The sequence below is a fragment of the Phycodurus eques genome, chromosome 14 (assembly GCF_024500275.1).
Source record: "Phycodurus eques isolate BA_2022a chromosome 14, UOR_Pequ_1.1, whole genome shotgun sequence".
Taxonomy (NCBI): domain Eukaryota; kingdom Metazoa; phylum Chordata; class Actinopteri; order Syngnathiformes; family Syngnathidae; genus Phycodurus; species Phycodurus eques.
The window spans coordinates 13,900,285-13,924,206 of NC_084538.1; the positions used below are offsets into that span (position 1 = coordinate 13,900,285).

Here is a 23,922-nt window from a genome sequence, read left to right on the forward strand (position 1 = left end):
AGCCTGCTGAATATGGATCTGGGTCACAGAATGAGACAGAGAGAGAGAGAGAGAGAGAGAGAGAGAGAGAGAGAGAGAGAGAGAGAGAGAGAGAGAGAGAGAGAGAGAGAGAGAGAGATTTTGGCTTCTATCCCATATGCACTCAGAGCTTGCTGCCATGGATCATTTTCAAGTTTTCTGACACAACTCTGATGGAGAGATTGCATTAATTTAGATTTAGTAAATAGGTCAGATTCAGATCACAGAGAGAAGTGGTGGTTTGCCACTGTTACATGTCCTATCCCAATATAAAAAAATGAAGGCATTTTCTGTGTTAAAAGCATTTGCTGCATATTTGCATTGTCATTGTTGCTCAAGAGCAGACAAACCAACCAACAAAAACACAAAACTGGAAACAATGTCTCACCCTTTTTGGTTGAATTCAAAATATCTGACAGATTTTATTTAATGGTGTCCAAACAGACTTCTTAGTGGTCCCTTTAAATGTTAACATGTTTTGTCCTAGGTGCTGTCAGAGCTGGATATCGTGGTGCCTCTCCAGCTGCTAATTGGGATGTTCTCGGATGGTGTGAACTCTTTGAAGGAGCTGGCCAATCAGAGGAAGGCACGTGCCTCCGATCTGACTAGCAACACTGGAGCTCGCAGGGTGAGGAAAAAAGACGTGAACTTACTCTAAATGAGCCATTTAAAATTCTCATTTTATCCTTCCTCGGTGCACATGTACAAACATTAAAACAAGCACAGGTTTGATGTTATTACATCACTGGAAGCTCAATTGATGGACGCTTGGGTTTTGTAAAGACTGAACACATTCAAACTGTTGTTGGATTTGATTTCTACCATTCACTGAGATATACTGGATGTCGCCATGGTAACTGCCAAAGTCTAAATATAGATTTCTGAAAGGGCTTAATTTAACTTAACTGCAATATAGACGTAACGCTCCCAATTACATTCAATGCAGTCTAACTGAGATGTCAGGGTTGAGGCTTAACATTTTAAGCTCAAGGCGGCACGGTGGCCGACTGGTTAGAGCGTCTGCCTGACAGTTCTGAGGAGTGGGGTTCAAGTCACAATTATAGAAAACCAACTGCCCCACATACACCAACTGGAGCAATTCACAATCAATGTTTACAATAACATGACAAAAATATAAAATAATTAGATAAAATGTCATAGCAGAAATACTGATTAATAATTGTATTAATCTGATCAACCAATCAGAGAAAGGAAAAATGCTGACTTTATTGTGGGGAGGTGCCATGTGAGGCGAATGTTTTTTTTTGGATTGGTTAAAGAAACAGTCCCATTGCTAATATAGTTTAAGTTACATCGACCGCACTACTGATTCTAAAGGCTCCGGGCAGATCATACTGACCTGGCAGCATGCGGAAGCTGCAATCGGATTGGACAAAAAAAAAAAAAAAAAAACAATTCTAACATACAGTACATGTACTGGAATCAGTGCAGCCAAAAAATTAAGACAATAGACTGTTAGGAATAAACTAATGCAATTTCATGGAACAAATATTAGAATTTAGGTTAGGTCAGGGCTTCCAATAGTGTTAAGGCCAGCAGGGAAGGCCTTGCTGGCCCTGACACCTCACCTCTGCTCGATAGTAACCAGTAAGAAACCTCATCTGTTCACAACTGTAACGAGAAGGCACTCGTGTAAGTACTCATGTAAAACAAAATAAAATGATATGATCAATTTGTGAATGCTTTGAAGGCAAGCATCATATTGGACTACATATGGTATTGTGGTGGGTTATGTCCATGTAGGTGAGTGTGGTGTCTGATCCGGGGCGCCGTGGGCAGCACAACACGCTCAGCCCATTCCCAAGTCCTTTCAGGAGCCCGTTCCGCAGCCCGCTACGCTGCAGTCCGTTTAAAAACCTGGGCCACGCCACTGGCCATTGTGCCTTGGATTTAGATTGTGACGACGACGACATGAACCTGGGCTGTTTCATCCTCATGTTCGACCTCATACTAAAACAGGTGACCTTCTTAAATGTGTAGAACACAGAATTGTAGTGAGTGCCATATATAGTTGTCACTCCAGTCATGACAAGTGCAACAAAGCAATGACAACAATGCCCACAGGTGGGATCTTGAGATTTGTGTGTCGTGCTCCACTTCCTTTTCTGTGTTTTTAACGGTCATCTCCCCACCCGCTGTCGCAGATGGAGCTGCAAGATGATGGTGTGATGCTCGGTTTAGACACGAGCCTGGGGAAAGATATCGTAGGGATCGTCAACAATGTCTTCCAAGCCCCGTGGGGGGGCTCGCACACCTGCCAGAAGGATGAGAAGGCCCTGGAGTGTAGCCTTTGCCAATCCAGCATCCTGTGTTACCAGCTGGGCTGCGAGCTCTTGGAGAGGCTGACCCCCCGGGAAGAGATACGGCTGGTGGTGAGAGACGCAGTGTGCATTTTTATTCCAGTGAATGTTAATGAACCCGTGTGTTAGCAACTAAGGCTTTTAAATAGCGTGCTGTGTCCCAAACCGCCCGTACTCATCTTCGTTCTTGATGGGAAACGAGTCTCTGATTTTCTCTCCAGGAACCGACAGATAGTTTAGAGGAAACATTATTGGTTCCCCAGCCAGATTTCTCCCTCGGAGCGGAGAACGGAAGCGAGGAAGAAGACAATCCGAGTGCTGCACACACCGACAACCCCAGCAACCACTCTCCTGATACTGAACGTAAGTGTCAGCCCCATCCAGCATCTTGTCACAGGACTAACTGTGCATAAAAATAACATCACATGTGCCTAAATAAACAATAGCTGACGTCTCTATGCCCCTGAAGTGGTGACAGGTGTGTCTGAGGAAAGCCCACATTGTGCCTTGAAAAATGTATAGTGTGTGAATACAAAGAGACAAGCACCTGTAAATATGCTAGAGAAATCTTTGTATGACTCAACTGTACAGGGTTTAAGAACATGAACAGAAAATAAATGATGTTATGATATTGGCATAAACTCACCAAGGGCGCAATCTTCTGCCAGCTTTTAGGCAGCATCTATTGCATACAGTCATAGTTATAAATCTTGGCACCCCAGGCCATGACTATATAAAAAGGCACACATGCTCCCCCCCCCCCCCCCCCCCCCCTTGATTGACATGAAATCAGACTGAACTTTTTCTGTTTTAGGTCGATTAGGATTACCAAAATTATTTATATTTGCTAAATGCCAGAATAATGAGACAAGGATTTATATATATAATAACATATATAATATGTTATGTTATGTTATAAAAACATATAACAACATAAAAAAAACATTTTTAGCCATGACTGTATCTATGGATAGCTCTGCTATGCTTTAGTTATTTTATTTACTTATGCAAAAGATACTTCCCATCCAATTTGTAGCAGGAAATAGATTCCCAATGGATTGGAATAATACTATAACTTGCTGTTCCTTGCAGCTATGAAAAAAAACTCTGATCAGAGGTTCTCCTACCAGCAACTTCCTGTGTCTTTGAAACTTATATACACCATCCTGCAGGTAAAAGTGAACATAGAAATTACCTTAAGGCATTCGGTCTGGTTGGTGGTTTACTTTTTTTTCTTTTTCAGGAAATGGCCAAGTTTGAAGAGCCCGACATCTTGTTCAACATGCTGAATTGTCTGAGAATCTTGTGTTTGCATGGAGAGTGTTTGTACCTTGCTCGTAAGGATCATCCCCAGTTTCTGGCCTACATCCAAGAGAAGATGCTCATCCCAAGGTATGTGCTAAAGGCCACCTTTTCACACACGCACAGCAGTATCATGGACGGACAGTATCTAAACACATTGGCTAGCTAAGAAGGCTTAATGCCACTTGTCGCTATTTTGTGTTTCAGTCTGTGGTCGATGTTGAAGTCTGAGCTTTGCCAGCTGGCCTCTCTGGCGGTGCCTCAGCTCCTGCATGCCCTCTCTCTGTCCCACGGGGCAGACATCTACTGGAACCTCATCAACACAAACTTCAACAGCAAAGATTGGAAAATACGATTTGAAGCAGGTGAAATGACAGCCATTTTCTTCTCCGCCTTTGCCTTTTGAGATGATTTAATATAGTAGAGAACAACAACAACAACAAATATTCTAAACCTGCACAATCTAATGAGAGCCAGTATATGAGCTGTATGTAGTTTTGATTAACACTGACACTGACAGATATTAATTTCTAAAAATATTTATTATAGTTGTTTTTCGTACTGTTGTTTGGAACTGCACTGCACATGCTGAAAATTCAGATGTTAATATAATACTTCCCCCCTCTCATAAAGCTAAATAAAGTAACCAATAGAAATAGACTACCTCTTATTATTTTGCTGTGCAGTTTTATACCACTACAAACTACAATAAACACACATTGATAAAATGGGTGGATGAAAATGGATGGATGGATTTATAGTTTACAGCTATTGTTTAACTTCAAATTGTCCACATCCTCTGATTTCAGCCTCTCAACTGTAAATATTTCTGGAGCCCTCCTTGAAAGCAGACTCATTATCTTTGTGTATAATCCAAATAATATGTTGGCAAACATCTACTTTTACTTTGGGAAAACAATGATCAACATTTTTCCATATTTCTTGACATTTCGCACCAAACAAGAAACTGAATAATAATCAGTTTATGGTAAAAAAATAAGTCGCTGAGTTTACTCTGTTCCGAAAGTAATAATTTTTTTGCAGCTGTAGTATGATTAACCTGTCATTGAAATGTAGTTGAATCTGAAGCAGCTTCAGAAGTGTATATCAAACTAGTAGCCCTTCGCATTAATCAGTACACAGGAAGTAGCTCTCAGATTCAAAAAGGTTGGTGAGTACAACGTCACTCCTTCTCGTGAGATATTGCTTATTGTGAGATATTGCTTACTGCTTATTTGGTTGCTTAAGCATTAAACAAAACAAATAAACAACAATAATCTGTTAATAAACAGGAGTCGGGAAAAATTATTTTACAATAAACTTTAATGCAAAATAAATCTGTACCTTATTATTCGCTTAATTGATGGATTAATCAATAGAATAATTGATTCTGGAATTATTCGATAGTGATAGCCCTATTTTGGATCTCATTAGATTAGATGCGCAAATCTAGCTCATGTTGTTGCACGTTCAAGTGTAAACATTGATCATCATAATGGTCCCTTTGTAAGTGTACACGTGAACCATCTAAACAAGACCAAACGAACATACGTCCTACACCACTGCCCACGTCTCCTTCCTTGTTGTCATGGTTACAGTGCAGCGCAAACGCCCGGCAAATAGGAATTGACGACTTCATATGATTTATTTATTTTTAAACCACCTTGTGATTGGCTGTAAATTGACCTTGACTGAATCTCGGATATGTCTTGTGATGGACAGGCAAAAAAGGATCTTGTGATTTACATGTCCTTGTAGCCATGTAAACAAATGTATCTCTTGGCCAGTGTTGTCAGCCTCGTGGGTTGATGATACGCCTACGTTTAAATAAATGTCAAAATGAATGTGATATTCAAATCTTTGCAAAACCCAGCTAATCGTCTTCTGTTGAAATAGATTCCTTGAGTAATCATGTATCCTCAAGTTTGACGTGACCAGCAGGCCATGTAAATGTTATTGTGCCTACACTGACATCCAGTGTTCATCATTGTGTAATGCAGCAGTTACATAAAGTAAATAAAAACTTGGCATAAGTTAAATTCACTCCCAGGCCTCCATGTTAACATTGATATTTGAATTCAACAACCGTCAATGGCAGTGAATGAGTTAAGCAAAAAGCTGCCTATTGATTGTCTATATTGGTTTCATATTTAATTTTTATGCAATGAATAGCGGTACAGAAAATGGATGGATGGTTGGATGGATGGATGGATGGATGAATTGTACGGGTGTCTAGTGTTTAGCACATATGCCGTACAGTTCTGAGGTTCTGGTTTCAAATCTTCCTTCCTGTGTGGAATTTGTATGTTCTCCCCGTGCTTGTGTAACTTTTATTCAGGTAATCCAGCTTCATACCTATAGTCATAGTGTAAGGCTTCAAATTGTACTTTGTTGTCAATGGTTGTATGTGTATAATTGCCCTGAGATTGATTGGTGACCAGTCTAGGGTGTACTCCAGTCAGTCTGTCAGTCAGCTAGGATATGCTAATGTGGACAATTGCTACAGAAAATGGATGAATGGTACATAGCAAATTCAAGCACATTATCGTGATTATCTTCTTGATAAATATACTGTAATATTACTCCTACTACTACTAAATACAGTAGGCTACTGTATGTCATGGTTCCTAACATACATAAAAATTGTTTTATTGTTCCGTTCATGATATTTTTATAGTGGAGAAGGTGGGAGTGCTGTGCCGCTTTCTCGACATTGGCGCAGTGACAAAAAACCACCTGCTAAAGTACTCTCTGGCGCATGCCTTCTGCTGCTTCCTGACTTCGGTGGAGGATGTCAATCCGGCTGTGGCCACCCGAGCCAGACTGCTGCTGGACACCATCAAGAGGCCAGCGTTACAGGTGAGCACCTCACACGGTTGTTCAACTCAAAGCAATAACCTGTTCTTTATCCAAAGACAGTAAAACAGTTGTATGTTTTATTACCATGGGCTGCATGCAGAAGAATCAAACATTCAAACCATCAGTGGTTACTTTTGCATCATCAGTGTCTCTCACTAAATACTAATTTGTAGTTAGTGAGTCGAACAAAGCGCAGTTAGCTGTGCAGCAACATTTAACTGAGACCTCTCTTCTTTTGTATATAGAAATGATTATATTGATTGTATATATACAAAAACGCGATTGGGAAGTGATTGTTTATTACACAATGCACAGTGACAGTGTAGTACCATAAAAGTGCACAGAAATGCACGGTTTCACTGTCGCCACAGTCTTTTTGTTATTTTCCCTTGTAAAAAAGTGTATTTGATTGTTGTTTGAAAGCTTGAAAAAAACCTTTATTGGCCGTCAGATAGTTACAGTGCTACACCACAAGACACAAGACAAGGCTAAAAAGAAACTAGCTTTTGGACTCATACGCGACGGCGACGTGGAGTAAGAGCCAGAGCCAATCGACGATGTCATTGATCGGATCGGTGAATTATGACACGCAAGCCGATCGGCCGATCACCATAGAATGCTTATAATCGGCCGATACCGATCAAACCGATCGGATCGGTGTAAAGTCTATTTAATACCCAATCATGATACTCACCAGTTTCCAAATGACCCTTTCACCCGTGGAACGTTCCAAACAGGTGTCAAATTTAAAATGAAACAATAACGTTCATCTGTTTGAACATTCAATATCTTGTCTTTGTAGTGCACTCAATTGAATACATATAGGTTGTGCAGTTGTGCAACATTTCTTGTCCCTGCACGGATTTATGCTGCGTTGTGCTTTTGTGTGTGCTCACTGTGTCCTTCCTATGCAGGGCTTGTGCCTTTGCCTGGATTTCCAATTTGATACAGTTGTGAGGGATCGGCCCGTCATCCTCAGCAAACTGCTCCTGCTTCACTTCCTGAAGAAAGACGTACCTGCTCTCAGCTGGGAGTTCTTCGTTAACCGCTTTGAAACATTATCGCTGGAGGCTCAGTTACACCTGGACTGTAACAAGGAGTTCCCTTTCCCTACTAGTATGTAGCAGCCTTAAAGCCACAGCCAGCTAGCATAATTTTACTTGTGACAGTCATATCAGAGTCAATTTATATTCTAAATTAGAGTCCTAACCTTTCTTTTGACAGCCATCACTGCAGTGCGAACCAATGTGGCCAACCTCAGTGATGCAGCAATGTGGAAAATACGACGGGCGCGTTTTGCCAGGAACCGCCAGAAGAGTGTGCGTTCCCTGCGTGACAGCGTGAAGGGCGGCCCGCCAGAGTCCAAGCGGGCATTCTCACTCCCAGAGTCACTGAGCAACCGACTCTGTGAGTAGTGTGGATTGGCCACTTTGTCCTGTACGCTCTGATGTGTGCTGTGACATTTTCATTCAGTCCGTGGTCAAACAGCATTTTCAAGTGCATGCTGACATACTGAAATTATTCCACACTAAAGTGGATCTCGAGTGCTTTCTGTACACCACCACCCATTTTCTTTGTCTGGGAACTGAAACCAGGTTTTCTATTTTCAAATATGAATTTCCTCATGATCAAAGTCCACCATGATCCGAATGTTTGTCGCTTCAGTTGTTTGCCTTTCTTAAGTATAACAGACAATGGACATAAAGTCTTCACACCCCTGTTCAAATGCCTGGTTTTTGAGATATAATAAATGAGACATTGTAACAACGTGGTTTTTTTTTTCAGATTAGACAGAATTTTTCAGAGGCTGGTGGTGTTTAAAATAAGATAACCTTTCTTAGTCTCACAATGGGCCAATTTGCAATTCAAATTCGGCTGGCACAAGATTTTTCCACCATTGTCTTATAACCTCCATCCATCCAATAAGCCATCCATTCAGTCACAACTTTAATCTTTTTGAGAGGGGAAATAGAATAGACAACTCAGATAATGTGGCTGCACAAGTGTGCACACCCTCTTATAAAGGGGGATGTGGCTGTGTTCAGAATTAACCAATCACATTCAAGCTCATGTTAAATGGGAGTCAGCACAAATCTGCCACTATTTAAAGTGCCTCTGATTAACCCCAGATACATTTCAGCATTTATAGTAGTTTTTTTTGGTTGACATTTCTTTTCTTTCAAGCAGAAATGTGTGAAAATGAGAAAAAGAAATTAAAAAAACAATAACGTTCATCAGTTTGAACATTAAATATCTGGTCTTTGGAGTGTATTCAATTGAATATAGGTTGTAAAGGATTTCCACATCATCGTATTCTGTCTTTATTTATGTTTTACTCAACATGCCAGCTTCATTAGAATTAGAGTTGGTACATTCAATGCAATGTCGACCGTGTTTAGCTTTGTGTTTAAACGGTTTTATAAACAATGTGTTTGTGTGTGCCAAGAGGTGTGCCCTGTGGTACCTTCACCTCTTATTCCTCTAAACTGTTCTTTTCATATTTGATTTCTAGCGCTAAGGCTTACCAGGCAGGAGCACTCTGCCCCAACACTTGGTGATATGATCGAGAAAGTCCTGCCAGGTAAATCAAATATCCAAATGTCAAACGACTACTTTACTACTCCGCATATGTACAATACATTGAATAAAAAGCTTGGTGGACAAGGCCAAGACATCTAAATATGCAATATTTTAAATGGTCATTTGTAACTTTCTTTCTCCAGTCCTGCAACAGAAAGACAACACTTTAAATGTATTTTATTTATCACACGTACTCTTCATATTGTGTAAACCTGTTGGTTATGCATGATACTTCATCCACCTGAGAAGGACTAAGGCTAAGTTTACAGTATACTAGCCTCCTGTCTGTTTTTTTAGCCCCTCTGCCCTTACCATCCCCTAGCTTCTGCAGCACACTTTCTCCCGCTCTTAAACCCTGACGGCTCAGTCTCTCATGCAGGCCAGATTCTGTCCCCCGAAGACGACAGCATCATCAGAGACCTGCTCCCAGAGGACGCCGGCATAGATCACCAGACTGTTCACCAGCTTATCATGGTTCTCATGAAATTCATGGCCAAAGACAAGAGCAGTGCCGAGGCAGACATTGGCAGCGCCAAGGCCTTCAATACAGTGAAGCGTCACCTGTATGTGTTGCTGGGTTACGACCAGCAGGAAGGCTGCTTCATGATTGCACCTCAGAAGATGCGCACCTCGACGTGCTTCAACGCCTTCATTGCTGGCATTGCACAGGTGACTGACTTTTATAAAAAAAAATATCACTTGAGTTTAATGTGTGTTTATGTGTGTCTGCTATTTCATGAATATAATAATGCGTCCTATGTAGGCTGAAGCGTTCAGTGTCATTTCTTTCAGGTCATGGACTATAACATCAATTTAGGGAAGCAGCTTCTCCCCCTGGTGGTCCAGGTCTTAAAGTACTGCACATGTCCTCAGCTGAGACACTATTTCCAGCAGCCCCCCCGATGCTCACTTTGGGCCCTGAGGCCACACATCAGACAGATGTGGCTCAAAGCCCTGCTGGTCATTCTGTATAAGGTGCATTTCTTTCACTCTGATGGATTACTAGCCATTATATTTCAGTGCAGCAGTCATTAGATAGCAGAGGAGGCGGAAGTACTCACACTAAGTACTTGCGTAAAAATGAATCTGCTCAAAGTAGAATTACTGATTCAAGTTAAAAAAAAGTACAGACTCTGGAATTTACTTAAAGGCCCCATATTTTGCCAAACCGACTTTTTTTTTTCTAGTATTTGGGATGTAATATTGTCCCTATGGTGCCTCAGTAAACATCCATCCATCCATTTTCTGAGCCGCTTATCCTCACAAGGGTCACGGGAGCGCTGGAGCCTATCCCAGCTATCATCGGGCAGGAGGCGGGGTACACCCTGAACTGGTTTCCAGCCAATCGCAGGGCACATACAAACAAACAACCATTCGCACTCACATTCACGCCTACAGGCAATTTAAAGTCTTCAATTAACCTACCATGCATGTTTTTGGGATGTGGGAGGAAACCGGAGTGCCTGGAGAACATGCAAACTCCACACACGACGCTCTAACCAGTCGGTCACCGTGCCGCCCTCAGTAAACGTGAAATATGAATTAAAATTGTCCACGCATTCCTAAATTGCAGACGTTTTTCTGCCGAGAGGCCTGAAATCAGATCATTCGAATTTCTTATCTACATCACTAGCAAGAATCTCCGCCCACCTCTCTGCTCCCGAGCCAGCGCTGTCAACATAACAAACGTGTCCTCTCACAAGTGGGTGATATGGACAAAGCGGATACAAAATTGGGTCAAACAGAAATACCCGTCAGAGGAGCCTTAAAAGTGTCCAGCACTTTTATAACAAAACTTTGAAATGAAATTGACACTTTGCCAGTGTTAAAAATGGAAAAATATACACCTTAACCTCACGTTTTTTTTTTTTCATATTAGAATTTTTCGGAAGCTGCTGGTGTTTAGGCTGGCACGAGATAATACATTCGCTGCAAATCATTCTTGGAACTGACAACATCAAAACTGTTCTCTTAGATAAGGATGTGGAATGTCTTTCTTGTCCGTATCTTTTGCCGTCCTCGTTAATGCGGTTGACCTGACCTCTCTATTCACATCTTTTTTATGTTGGGTCGTCATCCGCGGAAGTTGAAAAACATAACAAACCTATTTTGACATAGGTCTCTTTCCAATGTTGGGCGTAGAAGTAAAAAGTTGTCAGAAAGATAAAACTTAAAAAGGTAAACCACAGATACCTGAAAAAATGTACTTAAATGGAGTAACAAAGTATTTGTACTTTATTACTTCCCACCACTGTTTTTTGTTTAAGTAACTCCTTTCAATCACTGTTAGGTGGTGTAGGTGTATCTAATTGAGTGTCATTTTTCAGTACCCTTACAGAGAAATGGACGGCAGTAAAGTTGTCCTCCATCTGATTTACATTACCATCAACACCCTGAATGCCCAGTATCACAGCTGCCGTCCCCACGCCACCGCTGGTCCCCTCTACAGCGACAACTCCAACATGAGCCGTTACAGTGAAAAGGAAAAAGGTGAAACTGTTCATCTTGAGTGCAGGCAGACGTCAATCGGCACCATTGGCTGAGGTGGAGGGTCCTCAAAAATGAGCACAATATAATATGAATAATATGAAATAATAATAATAATAATAATACAAAGTGATTAAAGATCAGATCAACATGAAAATTTAATCTTACAGCTTCTGTTTCTGCATACAGATATTTTAAACATTGCACATGATCAAAGATGGGCATTTTTAGAAGTGTTTATAGGTTTTAGGATATTCTCAATGAGTTGATTGACCAAAATTGGAAGATAAAAGCCTCTGGAGGAATAACAAAATCAGCTACTGTAGATGTATCAAAGTTGACTTTGAAAAAACACAAGATAAACCCTTGTTGATGAAAACATATCCTCCTTGATGAAGGTAATAACATTTAGATGACAACATGTTTTAAAGACTGTGTTTTGAAAGTTGTGTCAACACTGTGGACAATAGAGTGTATAATAATTTTTCATTCTGTATTTCTTAACTTTATTTCAGAGGAGGACAGTGTATTTGATGAGTCAGATGTTCATGACACACCCACCGGGGCCAATAACAAGGAGTCGCAAACCTTCTTTGCCCGCCTGAAGAGGATTGGTGGCAGCAAGTCTGTAAAATACCAACCAGTGGAGCTGAATGCAAAGAAAAGTAATAGTTGAAACATTTCTGCTCACTGATGACATATCTTGTTTCCCTGATGTCTTAATATTGCTCTTTTCCCACGTCAGGTGAAATTGAGCTGTCAGAGTACCGGGAAGCCAGTGCCCTTCAGGACAGCATCCTGCACTGCGTGAGGGAGGAGAGCACCAGGAAAAAGCGTCTACAGGCCATGAACAAGCAGAAGTCTCTGGACATCTCCAACACTGACTCTATCCTCTTTAACCTGGACGAACATCGACGCAAATCCTGCATCGACCGCTGCGACTTGCAGCCGCTCCCTGTTGTCCTACCCCCATCGGGCCCCGCCCACAGCAGGCGTCACGGCAAAGGATCATCCGATGGCTCTTCGGTTCGAGTGGAGGGCAGCGATGCAGTGGACAGGCGGGGGTCGCGAGGCGGGCAGTCCGACATCTCCAAACCTGTTATCCCCGAGGTCCGCCTCAGCTGCATGGAGACCTTTGAAGACAAGCTGGATCATGGCTCTGCTGGTGGGTCAGCTACGGGGAAGGAGGACCAAGACCTCATTGACCTCTCCTCCGACTGCACCTCCATTCCGGATAAACACTCACTGCTCAGCATGTCTGACACTGACTCCTTAGTGTTTGAACCCTTACCTCCACTCAGAATTGTTGAGAGTGATGAGGACTTTGATCTCAACACCATAATAGGCCCCAAGTTCAACGGGAGTCCAAAGGTTCTGTCTTCCCCCGCAAGTAGTAACACATTGCAGCTGTCCCCTGTGGTGCAGGTGAGTGTGGAGGACTGCTCAAGGGACAAAATGATCCCAGACCTTCTGACGGGAGAAATGCTTTTGGAAAAGAAACTCACTCCTTCTAGTTCCTTGGAACTACATGAGCGACTAGAGAACATCTGCCATGAGAGCCCCATCATGACCTTGAAGCAGAAGAGAGATCTGCTGAGGAAGACACCCCATTTGCCAGACACCTCAGTGGACGATGCCTTCGGGACCCTAGATGAGGCCAAGGGTTCAAGTCCCTCCGGCAGGATGATCTTCTTGGACATCCCGGAAGACAAAGCAGAACCTCTGTCCTCACCGGAGAGAAGCAATGATGAGGAAGAGTACGGCGACGATGAGGAGGACGATGACATGGGCGATGAAGCAGACATCGACCTCAAACCACATGACGGCGATGACAACGACGAGGCAGAGTTTAAAATCCAGATTGTTCCTCGACAGCGGAAGCAGAGGAAGATAGCTGTGAGCGCCATCCAGAGGGAGTACCTGGACATCTCATTCAACACGTTTGATAAGCTTGGCAATGAACAGGCCACAGACACAGGTGAGTTAGAACGAAACAAAACTGGTTTCCCCGTGGCATCACCTTGTTTTCAGCCATTTACATTAACAGTTGTTAGACACAGGCAGCTCGGTGGTGTAGTGGTTAGCACATCTGGCTCAGAGTTCTCAGGTTCGGGATCAAATCTTGGTTTCCTGTGTGGAGTTTACGTTTTCCCATGCTTTTGACGGATTTTAGGGTGTAAGACCCCAATTTTCCATAGGTGTGAATGTGAATTTGAATGCTTGTTTGTCTCTGCGTGCCCTGCGATTGCTTTGTATAAAATATAAATAACATTTTGAAATGAGAAAAAAACTGGGCTATTTAGTGAGGAACTAACCCGGCGATGCTCACAAAGTGTTCGTGTCACCGTGCAGATCATAAAGCTCTTTCTACCTTGGAAAAGCCGCGGGAATCTTCCTCAGCTCCGACACTTGAAGCCGCAATGCCCGAAACAAGCCACCGCTCTTCAGTATCCGGTAGGATTCTGTAACATTATTTACTTACTTACTAGTCTCCTTAGAAAAAAAAATAGTTATATGGTAATAACCTCAGTGGTTAGGCTAAGTGGTGTGATTTCATGGTTACTTGCACGCACCATCTGTTTTATCATCCTTGAAACATCCTTTTTTTTTTCGTATCACCTCACACACTATCTTCCAGCATAGATACTTTAACAGCAATGTGAACCTGAGTGTATTTGTTTGTGTGTGACTTTCAGCTCAGTACCGTCAGGTGAAGCGAGGTTCTCTGGGAGCACTGACCATGAGCCAACTGATGAAGAGGCAGCTGGAGCATCAGTCCAGTGCACCGCACAACATCAGCACCTGGGACACGGGTCAGTCAGTCAGTCATTCATTGCATCAACCTCAATAGCTAAATTCTTCTATTGTTATGAATTTGTTTTTTTTTCCTGTATTGTAGGTCCAACAAAGACCAGTCTGCTCTCTGCACCAAGCACAGTTAGCATGTTTGTCCCGGCACCTGAAGAATTCATTGATGAGCAGCCGACCTTAATGTCTGACAGGTGAATACTGTATCGTAGCTAAATCCCAACAAAATAATAATTTATGGGTATTTTCCCTATCCATCCATCCATCCATCCATTTTCTGTACCGCTTACCCTCACTAGGGTCCCGGGCGTCCTGGAGCCTATCCCAGCTAACTGCGTGCCCGGGTGGGTTTTCTCCGGGCACTCCGGTTTCCTCCCACATCCCAAAAACATGCGTGGCAGGTTGATTGGAGACTCTAAATTGCCCGTAGGTGTGAATGTGAGTGCGAATGGTTTTTTGTTTCTATGTGCCCTGTGATTGGCTGGCGACCGGTTTGGGGTGTACCCCGCGTCCCGTCCAAAGATAGATGGGATAGGCTCCAGCAGCCCATGACCCTAGTGAGGATAAGCGGTAAAGAAAATGGATGGATGGATATGTATGTGTGTGTGTGTGTGTGTGTGTATATATATATATATATGTTATTTAACCTACCTTTAACATATATATATGTTAAAGGTAGTAGCCTGTTTTACAGCTGTGGCAGCAGACGCACCCACTGGAGGGCAGAGAGAGGAACTAATTAGTTAGTTAGTTTGAGTGAAGAACCTGTTATATTTCCATGTGACGCTTTAGGTGTCGGGACTGTGCGGCCGTGCTGGAAGAATACGACGAGGAGACGCTGGGCCTCGCGGTGGTGGTGCTTTCCATGTTCATCCACCTCAGCCCTGATCTGGCAGCTCCTATGCTCCTGGACATCATGCAGTCTGTGGGCAGGTAGAGCTGCTCCCCCTTCCTGCAACCTACATCCACGCCGCATTTAAATGAAGTTTCATAACTATCCCTCAGTACTCATGCATGAGTCATTCCTGGAGCCTAATCCTCTGCTTTGACTTCTTTCAGGTTGGCTTCCAGTGCCAATTTTTCTGGACAAGCTGAGAGGTATTGCATGACACTGTCACACTGGGGTATAGAGATATCCACATTTTCGTATAGATAATGAGTTGAATAATTCACGTGGCCAACACGGCCCCTCTCCATGTGCTTTGCAGCATGTTGATCCCAGGGAATGTTGCAGGTGTAGCCAAGCAGTTTCTCCGCTGTATGTTCCACCAACTGGCGCCAAATGGGATCTTGCCCCAACTCTTCCAAAGCAACATTAAAGGTCAACTTCTATCACTACCAATTAAATCTAAATCCTACTGGACAAAAAAAAAAAAAAAAAAAAAAAAAAGATCCGTTTTCTACTTTTCTTTGCAGATGGAAGTTTTCTCCGGACGCTTGCCTCCTCGTTAATAGACTTTAATGAGCTGAGCTCTGTTGCTGCACTCAACATGCTGCTGGAGGTGAGCGTTTTCCTCGTTTGTCTTTTAACCAGCAGGAGGAGCTCTTAGCAAAGCATTGGAGGCCCCTTTGGCGCCATCGAGGTAGCATAAACCCATTTACCAAAAAAAAGGTATTCAGGGTATTCAAGAGAACCTGTCTTATTACCCTGGACAACTGCACCAGTTGATTATTATTGCTGGGCTAAATAAATGACACAGATAAAAGCCCAGTGAGGCGTTGGGCCCATGCGAGCAATAATCTGTGCTTCTGTGTCCTAAATCCGCTACTTCAGTCCTGAGCGTTGTGATTGATCAGCACTGAATGATCAATTAAAGGGGAATATCTCTTCGCTTATAGAAAGCCATTATATAACACAGTTGTGCTTCATGGATCTGTGTCCTCTCCTACAGGGCTTGAACAACAAGAAGAGTCTGCCGGCAGGAGGCACTATACTGCACTGCCTGGACAACATTGCCACCTTCATGGAGGCCCTCCCAATGGACTCCCCAAGCAACCTGTGGACCACCATCTGCAACCAATTCCAGACCTTCCTCACTAAACTGCCCTCTGTGCTTCCTCTGAAGGTAGCCATCGCCGCCGCTCACTTACTCTGCGCCTGATATGCTTTGAAGTGATTATGGCTCAGGAGAAAGCATGGAGCAGTGTGCTTGTCGGGTTCAATAGGACTGAGTCTCAAGATTGTAATTGATTTGACTCTACCGCTTTTCACCTTGGAGGTCAAATTAAAGTGTCACTCATCATTTTATCCCCACGTGAATTCAATCCAATATTACTACATCGTAGTGAAATAGTTGCATGAACTTTTGTACTTAGAAAAGTCTTCTCGTTAAAGCTTTTTCAATCTGTCTGTGCCTTAGTGCCCCATGGATTCCAGTCTGAGGATTATAATTTGCCTTCTGAAAATTCCCACCACAAATGCAACTCGGGTAAGCCCCGAGAAGATTTGGGGGAAGCTAATTTATACAAAGCCTGGCCTTTAACATTTAACCTCCTGTGTCCCGCAGAGCCTCCTGGAGCCTTTCTCCAAGCTGCTGAGCTTCATCATCCAGTATGGCATCTTCAGCCTCTCCTACCTAGTGGAGCTGTGTGGACTCTGCTACAAAGCCTTCAACAAGGTACAGTACTCTTGAGTGTTTACGCTCACATCTCACATTTACAATGCATGCAATCCACTTGAGATTTTCACCATTTCCTTCAAACCCTATTAATTGGTCTTTATTTGCCTGAAAGAATCAGCTTCCAAAACAAACGTATTCTATTTGATTATCTTGTTATTTACCGGCACAATGTGAGTCATTGGTATCAGTGACTCTTTGAGCACAGCAAAACATTTGCTGCAACGTTTGTGTTTCTGCTGCTTTTCTGAAACTGGATTTATCTGCTATGATTTATTTATTCTGTTGTTCCCCATTTCTCCAAAAGGGCACTGTCAGAAACAGATCAGAGTCCAATAATCCACCATTATTTATTCCCGATGGCACAATGAAAGTGCTTTCGTGAGCCGCAACTTCATACTCCCTCCAAAGAGTTAAACCTTTTAAAAAAAATTTGCGGTGATAAAAATGTTGAGTTGTGTTGTTTTTCAGGCCTTTCGGTCATCATTCTTTTCATGCTGCACTACTTCCCAGACTCCCCAGACAGCCAGAAATGTGGCCATGCGTCTCACATGATTAAGTAGGCAATCAGCCACTATTGATTAACATGATTAGTTGGTGTGCTGTCGGGCCACAGGTCTGTGGAGGCTTTCTAAGGTTCAGTCTCAGATGGAGATGGAGCCTGGCTTGTCTACACCGTTTGGCCCCGAGGATCCTTAATGCACCACCACTGTCAACAGCGCATGCTTTATGTCTCCCGCAGTATTGATTTTCTACACCCGCTTCAATTTCTCACTGTACAATATCCACTTTTCAAAACCCAGAGTCACTATCAACAGTTCCTCTTGGAAACTGTCCTCTGCAGTTTTAGGTTGTTTTGACTGAAGTTTGTCATAGTATGCAGCTTTGCATCAGTGGATGCTGCTGCAACTGGGCCTGTGGGTTTCTATTTACTGAAAGTGACACGCTCCATTAAGTTTTAATTTAGGGAGTTCAGGTGTGGCCCTGCACAAGCCACACATAGAGTGGATTATAGAAAGTAAACACAGTTGGTATGTTAAAATAGCAGTTTTATATTGAAAACCTTGAGAATTTTTAAGAACAAACTTCTGTTAGGGGAATATGTTCAGTCCTAAAAACAAAAAAAACAATCAAAAGGGTTGTTTTTGTTGATGTAACTTGATTTGCATTCAGTCTTCATCTGATCCAGTCTTCCTTGCATATCAGTGCTCTAAATCTATAATATTGCCAGGGAGAAGAGGCCCCTTTTAGGTCACACCACAGGTTTTTCATTGGATTTAAGTCTAGAGTCTGGCTGTTCGATTATCAAATGTAAAATTTTTTCCGGTGAGGCCATTCTTTTGCTAATTTGGATGTGTACTTAGTCACGTTGTCATGCTGGGCAAAAGAAAGATGTGAGAGATGCCCTTGCAGTGTGACACAGTCTGACATTTGGACAGTGGTCAAATGTTGCCTGTCAAGTAAAATGTCCTTCAACAAAGTAAGCAACCAGCTGCTCTTCATTTTTATTTATTTATATCCATCCAGGCATTTTCTGTAGTGCTAGTCCTCATCAGAGTGAGCTGGAGCCTGTCCTAGCTGACTTTGGCCGAAAGACGGGGTACACCCTGGACTGGTCGCCAGCCAATTGCAGGACACAATTTAGAGCCTTCAATGCATGCAATGCATGCGTCTAACATGGACAGTTTGGGAATGTGGGAGGAAGCCATAGTAGTCGTTGAAAAGCCACACAAAGACGGGAGAACATGTAAACTCTTCACAGGAAGGCTGGAGCCAAGATTCAAAACCCTGGAACTCAGAACTATGAGGCGCAATGGCTAACCACAAGCTCACCGTGCTTGCTGCCTTTATTTATTTCTCAGTGGAATTGTTTATAATTGTTTTTTAAGGGTTTTGATTTTTTTTAATTATTATTATTATTATTATTATTATTATGGTCTCATTCTTCACATCCAACATTTTTTTTCCAACAGGGGTGTAGCCACTTAAATGTGCGACACGTCCCGAGTGGCTTTGCATTCCTTGGGAGCATGCGACTAACATAAGCAAACATGATGGCACAGAGAAAGAGAGGCAAAAGTGGAAGCCAGGAGATGACAGTGTGGTTTGTAAACAGGCAGCTGGGCTTTGTGTGGAAGGGAGGAACAAAGAGAGCAGCCTGTCCTCAGGGAGGGAGAAGGCAGCCTGACAGCCTCATCTGAGCTGCCTGGGACTCAGGGAGGAGAGATCTGGACTGGCCTAAATCTACTCCTCAGCCTCACTATTGTCTGTCTATTCTCTGGCTCCCTCCCACCCTCTCGCCGCCTGTCCTTCCCCCTCTATTCAGCTTTGTGAGTTTATGCTCCCCTCGCAGCATGAGTAAGGGCGAGCGATAATAGAAAAAGGCAGTCTTGCTGCATCAGTACATTTACTCCCTTCCCTTATCTCCTCACATCCAGGAGCGAGATAAGTTCTACATGTCGCGCATTGTGGTGCTGGAGCTGCTTCAAGCTCTCAAGTTCAAATCCCCGCTGCCTGACACAAACTTGTTACTGCTTGTCCAGGTAAAAAGCACACCAAAATAACGTTTTCACACTGACATGCATGTTAAAACTTGGTGGTATTTTTGCAAGTTCATTTGTGCAGATATCGGCACACGGTTAGCAGAATCCACCATCATCCAAAAGCACATGATTGCTACATTTCCCGGGGTAAGATTTAACTTGGAGCCTCAGAATCAGCAGCTGGAAGGTAAGACAGCCTAAAAATAAAAATCTGTATCTCTTTCAAACAGTGCACAACAGCAGCAATGGAATGCATGAGACAATACATAAGTGAGCTCCTAGACTTTATTGCAGACATGCACACGTTAACCAAACTCAAAGTGAGTCTTCTTTTGCATCACAAGAGCACTTTGTTTTACGAGTACTGGCAGAGGTTACTGTGCCCTCTTTGTCATTCAGAGTCACATGAAGGCTTGCTGCCAGCCGCTACACGAAGACACTTTTGGGGGGAACCTTAAAGTGGGCTTGGCGCAAGTGGCCGCCATGGAGATCAGCAAAGGCAATCACCGTGACAACAAAGCCGTGGTCCGTTATCTTCCTTGGCTTTACCATCCTCCTTCCACCATGCAACAAGGGTGAGACAAGGACTGGGTAATGTGATATAAAATTCATATCATGGTATCAATTAAAAAGCTTCACGGTAACAGTATCATAATTATTATAATACTGCATGTTCTCCCCGTGCCTGCGTGGGTTTTCTCCGGGCACTCCGCTTTCCTCCCACATCCCAAAAACATGCATGGTAGGTGAATTGACAACTCTAAATTGCCCGTCGGTGTGAATGTGAGTGCGAATGGTTGTTCGTTTGTATGTGCCCTGCGATTGGCTGGCGACCGGTTCTGGGTGTACCCCGCCTCCTGCCCGATGACGGCTGGGATAGGCTCCAGCACTCCCGCGACCCTTGTGAGGAGAAGCGGCTCACAAAATGGATGCATGGATAATATAATCATAAGAGTGAAAATGATCATAAAATTATTTTTTAATGGGTTGTATAGTTCTTAAAGAAAGCTAAATTGGTTAAAAATAAAATTCAGCCATATGGGAATTTTTTTGTGGAAACCTCTCCTGTATTACTGACCTATCCTGTATGGTGACAATTACATTTTTCCAATTACAATTACAGGCGTCAATTACTCGCAGATTTTCACCATTTGCAGGGGATAGGGACTGTCTTGCCACAAATAGTGGGGGTTCACTGTATTATTATCATAAAACATCATGCCTGGGTCAGTCTCAGGTTGTGAACATTGCATGATCGACCTGGAAGAATTTTCAATAAATGTCATTTTGGGTGAGTAACTCTCCCTAAATATTCTGAACTCGTGCTTTCGTGCCCGTGTCATACCGAGCACATGAATGCTGCCTAGATGAGTTGTGTCATAAAATATTGATGATGATGATAGTGGGGGGAAAAAGCTTTGAAAGAATGTTGTCATGATGTCTTTAATGTCGTCTTTTCCTGTGCAGTCCGAAGGAATTCATCGAATGCGTTTCCCACGTGCGTCAGCTGTCTTGGCTCCTTCTGGGCTCCCTCACACACTGCGCCCTGCATCAGGGCTCCATTTCTTGTATGCCCATCCCTCTGGATGCTGGCTCCCACATCGCTGATCATCTTATTGTCATCCTTATAGGCTTTCCTGAGCAGTCTAAGGTCTGTCAGGAATCACTGCACCCGTTCAAGCGATCGCACCCTGCATTTGTATTCATCACGTTTATTCACGTCTCGACACGCAGACGTCCGTGCTGCACATGTGCTCTCTCTTCCACGCCTTCATGTTTGCCCAGCTGTGGACCATCTACTGTGAGCAGGTGGCCGCCGCTCCCTCTTTGCAGAACCACAATCAGACAGAGTTTTCCTCCGGCGCCATTCTTACAGGCCTGGAGTTCTGGAGTCGCGTGACACCCAGCATTCTGCAGCTCATGGCGCACAATAAAGTGGTGAGTGCTTTGCCTCTGCTTTCTCTTTCTGTCTATCAAGTGCAACATGTACTCTTAAAGTGTTGAAAATAGGACATACAAAGAGTCGTCTAACAATGATGGCTTTTTTTTATCCTTCTTTCAGATGGTAGAGATGGTGTGTCTTCATGTTATTAGCCTGATGGAAGCACTGCAGGAATGCAACTCATCCATCTTTGTCAAGGTTTGCAAGAAATGTTGCTACATTTACATCTTCATTTCATTTAAAATCCTTATTTGGATCAGAATACATTCATAGATATTCACCTCATACATTTGACACAATTTTGTCGTTCAGATTCCCATGTTACGCATAAAGAAATTAAGAAATATATGAAAGAAAAATCTACTTACAGTGAACGCCCGTTTATTGTGGGGAGTCCATTCCAGACTTACCCACAATAGGAGAAAAACAAAACATAGATCATATTAAAAAAAACATTTTTAAAATAGTTTCACCCATCCCTCACACAAACGTATGTTTGAATACGTTTCGATCGTGTGGTAGGGGTAACACTAGGGATGCGCCAATACCACTTTTTTCCCAACTGAGTACAAGTACTTATATTTTAGTACTCGCCGACACCAAGTATCAACGCTTGATAATGCCATTACATCATTATACATATTACATCATTACACCTTGCAAATGTGATGAAAATGTGTGTGAATTTAGTCAAATATTGTTCAGAAACCCAAAACACAAACCTTTCTGGACATGGCATGCATTTCACTCAAATATACAGTCGTACTTTTAGAGTGACAACTTTTCATGACCTAGTTTTTAATATCCAAATGCATGTTTTTCGAACAGCCTAGTCACACATTTCACTAAAATGTAGCCTGTAAGCTATTTCAGTTATGTGGTGTCTTGGTCTGAACACTTGGCTCACTATTTAAAAGGAGTACATAGACAAGAGATAAAGAAGAAATAAGAAATGAAGAACATAGAGCTTGGTGGATATAAAAGTAGAAATACAGATGCCATGTTACCTCTGTGTATTAACTGCAAAATAAATGCAAGACTGCGTCTTGAGAATACCACAATTTATGAGACGATAATGATAGGACCACCGAAGTGATACTTTATCACATCATCGCTTATTTAAAAAATGAATTAAGAAATGTTTTTAACTCTCAACGGGCTGTGGTGCAAAACGTCACCCGCCTTGCCTCGCCTTCTCCGCCCCGGCTTCATGACGGGAACGCAGCTGGCTCGAGCTGAGTAGCATGCCACAGAGCGGGCGACAGGGCGCGAGAACATTGGTTCTTGCCAGACGGCGCATTACCGCAACATGCGACCACCTCCGTCATCGCCCGGACAGAGTTTGTCATCCATTTTTCGGAGCATAATTTCTGTTTACCTTAAATCATATCCACACAGCTGACATTTCTCAGTATATGTGTATGTTAGGCTGGTAAGTGGTATCGGTGTCACGGTACCGGAGCCTTTTTTCGAGTATGAGTACAGTACATATATATATATATATATATATATATATATAAAATGTCATTGTCTCTCTATAATGCAGATTCACTGTATCCTGCTAATATACAAACAAGGCAGACCAAATAGAAGTAACAGCATAAAGTCTCCCTCCTTATTCTTTCCCTTAGCTTATTCCAATGTGGCTACCCATGATTCAGTCCAACCTTAAGGTAAACCCTTTAAATAGCATCTAAATCTAAACTATCCGAGCAAATTGTTCAGCCGACTTTCATTGTTAACCCTGTCATCCTCATCAGCACCTGTCGGCAGGTCTGCAGCTGCGTCTCCAGGCCATCCAGAACCGTGTGAACCACCGGTGCCTGCAAGGTCAGACGCCGGGAGCGCCGCCCTTCGCGCTGCGCAAGTGGCTGCAGTGCACTCAGTTCAAGATGGCTCAGGTGGAGATCCAGTCATCTGAGGCCGCCTCGCAGTTCTACCCCATGTGACCTCTTTCTACAACCCTTCTCTTCTCAACCAAAAAGGACTCTGACCTGGGTTGAACTGCATTTAGTATCATATGTACAGTAGATCTATGCTATTTAATACTGCTGCTGTTACGTCTCACTTTCTATTTATCTGTGTTGTGCTCTGAATGCAAACGTGTACTCACTCTATGGGATTCTATCTTTTTCGAGTGGACAATAAAAAGTTCTTTTTTTTGATAAGACAACTTGTCATTTCCGATATTCAAATGTGACATTTACTTCACTGTCACATCCCCGCTCATATCCCAAATGTCCATTTTACCATAATCCAAATGGCAGCGCGATTAAATCAGCCCGCCTTGTTTACGGTTGTGGACCAGAGACTGGACCTCTCCGGGAAAATGACACGCATTTAGCCGGCTCGCCATCTCCGATTCTTGTCAGAACGTCCGTCACGCTGCCTCTCGCCATCACGACTCGGATCCATCACGAGGCCGTGTGAGTTGGGAGAGCAGC

The 23,922-nt window shown here is 43.0% G+C and overlaps 1 protein-coding gene across 1 annotated transcript in view; it reads left to right on the forward strand.

The window, feature by feature from the left end:
* The window catches only part of LOC133413116 (protein unc-79 homolog), a 47,191-nt gene extending 23,594 nt beyond the window's left edge, over positions 1-23,597 (forward strand). The window contains exons 17-51 of the mRNA XM_061697077.1: positions 506-646; positions 1,783-1,998; positions 2,184-2,411; positions 2,561-2,702; positions 3,432-3,511; positions 3,583-3,731; positions 3,849-4,006; positions 6,319-6,500; positions 7,415-7,616; positions 7,725-7,907; positions 9,013-9,081; positions 9,460-9,749; positions 9,873-10,055; positions 11,408-11,570; positions 12,083-12,232; positions 12,313-13,545; positions 13,920-14,021; positions 14,264-14,380; positions 14,467-14,569; positions 15,168-15,308; positions 15,435-15,473; positions 15,584-15,696; positions 15,792-15,877; positions 16,268-16,441; positions 16,736-16,804; positions 16,883-16,993; positions 19,432-19,536; positions 19,606-19,683; positions 19,767-19,856; positions 19,936-20,111; positions 21,004-21,187; positions 21,271-21,474; positions 21,599-21,676; positions 23,110-23,151; positions 23,239-23,597. Of these exons, the coding sequence (XP_061553061.1) occupies positions 506-646; positions 1,783-1,998; positions 2,184-2,411; positions 2,561-2,702; positions 3,432-3,511; positions 3,583-3,731; positions 3,849-4,006; positions 6,319-6,500; positions 7,415-7,616; positions 7,725-7,907; positions 9,013-9,081; positions 9,460-9,749; positions 9,873-10,055; positions 11,408-11,570; positions 12,083-12,232; positions 12,313-13,545; positions 13,920-14,021; positions 14,264-14,380; positions 14,467-14,569; positions 15,168-15,308; positions 15,435-15,473; positions 15,584-15,696; positions 15,792-15,877; positions 16,268-16,441; positions 16,736-16,804; positions 16,883-16,993; positions 19,432-19,536; positions 19,606-19,683; positions 19,767-19,856; positions 19,936-20,111; positions 21,004-21,187; positions 21,271-21,474; positions 21,599-21,676; positions 23,110-23,151; positions 23,239-23,427 (5,970 nt within the window). The 3' untranslated portion in view covers positions 23,428-23,597. The remainder of the gene's footprint in view (positions 1-505; positions 647-1,782; positions 1,999-2,183; positions 2,412-2,560; positions 2,703-3,431; positions 3,512-3,582; positions 3,732-3,848; positions 4,007-6,318; positions 6,501-7,414; positions 7,617-7,724; positions 7,908-9,012; positions 9,082-9,459; positions 9,750-9,872; positions 10,056-11,407; positions 11,571-12,082; positions 12,233-12,312; positions 13,546-13,919; positions 14,022-14,263; positions 14,381-14,466; positions 14,570-15,167; positions 15,309-15,434; positions 15,474-15,583; positions 15,697-15,791; positions 15,878-16,267; positions 16,442-16,735; positions 16,805-16,882; positions 16,994-19,431; positions 19,537-19,605; positions 19,684-19,766; positions 19,857-19,935; positions 20,112-21,003; positions 21,188-21,270; positions 21,475-21,598; positions 21,677-23,109; positions 23,152-23,238) is intronic.
* The last annotated feature ends 325 nt before the right edge of the window (positions 23,598-23,922 follow it).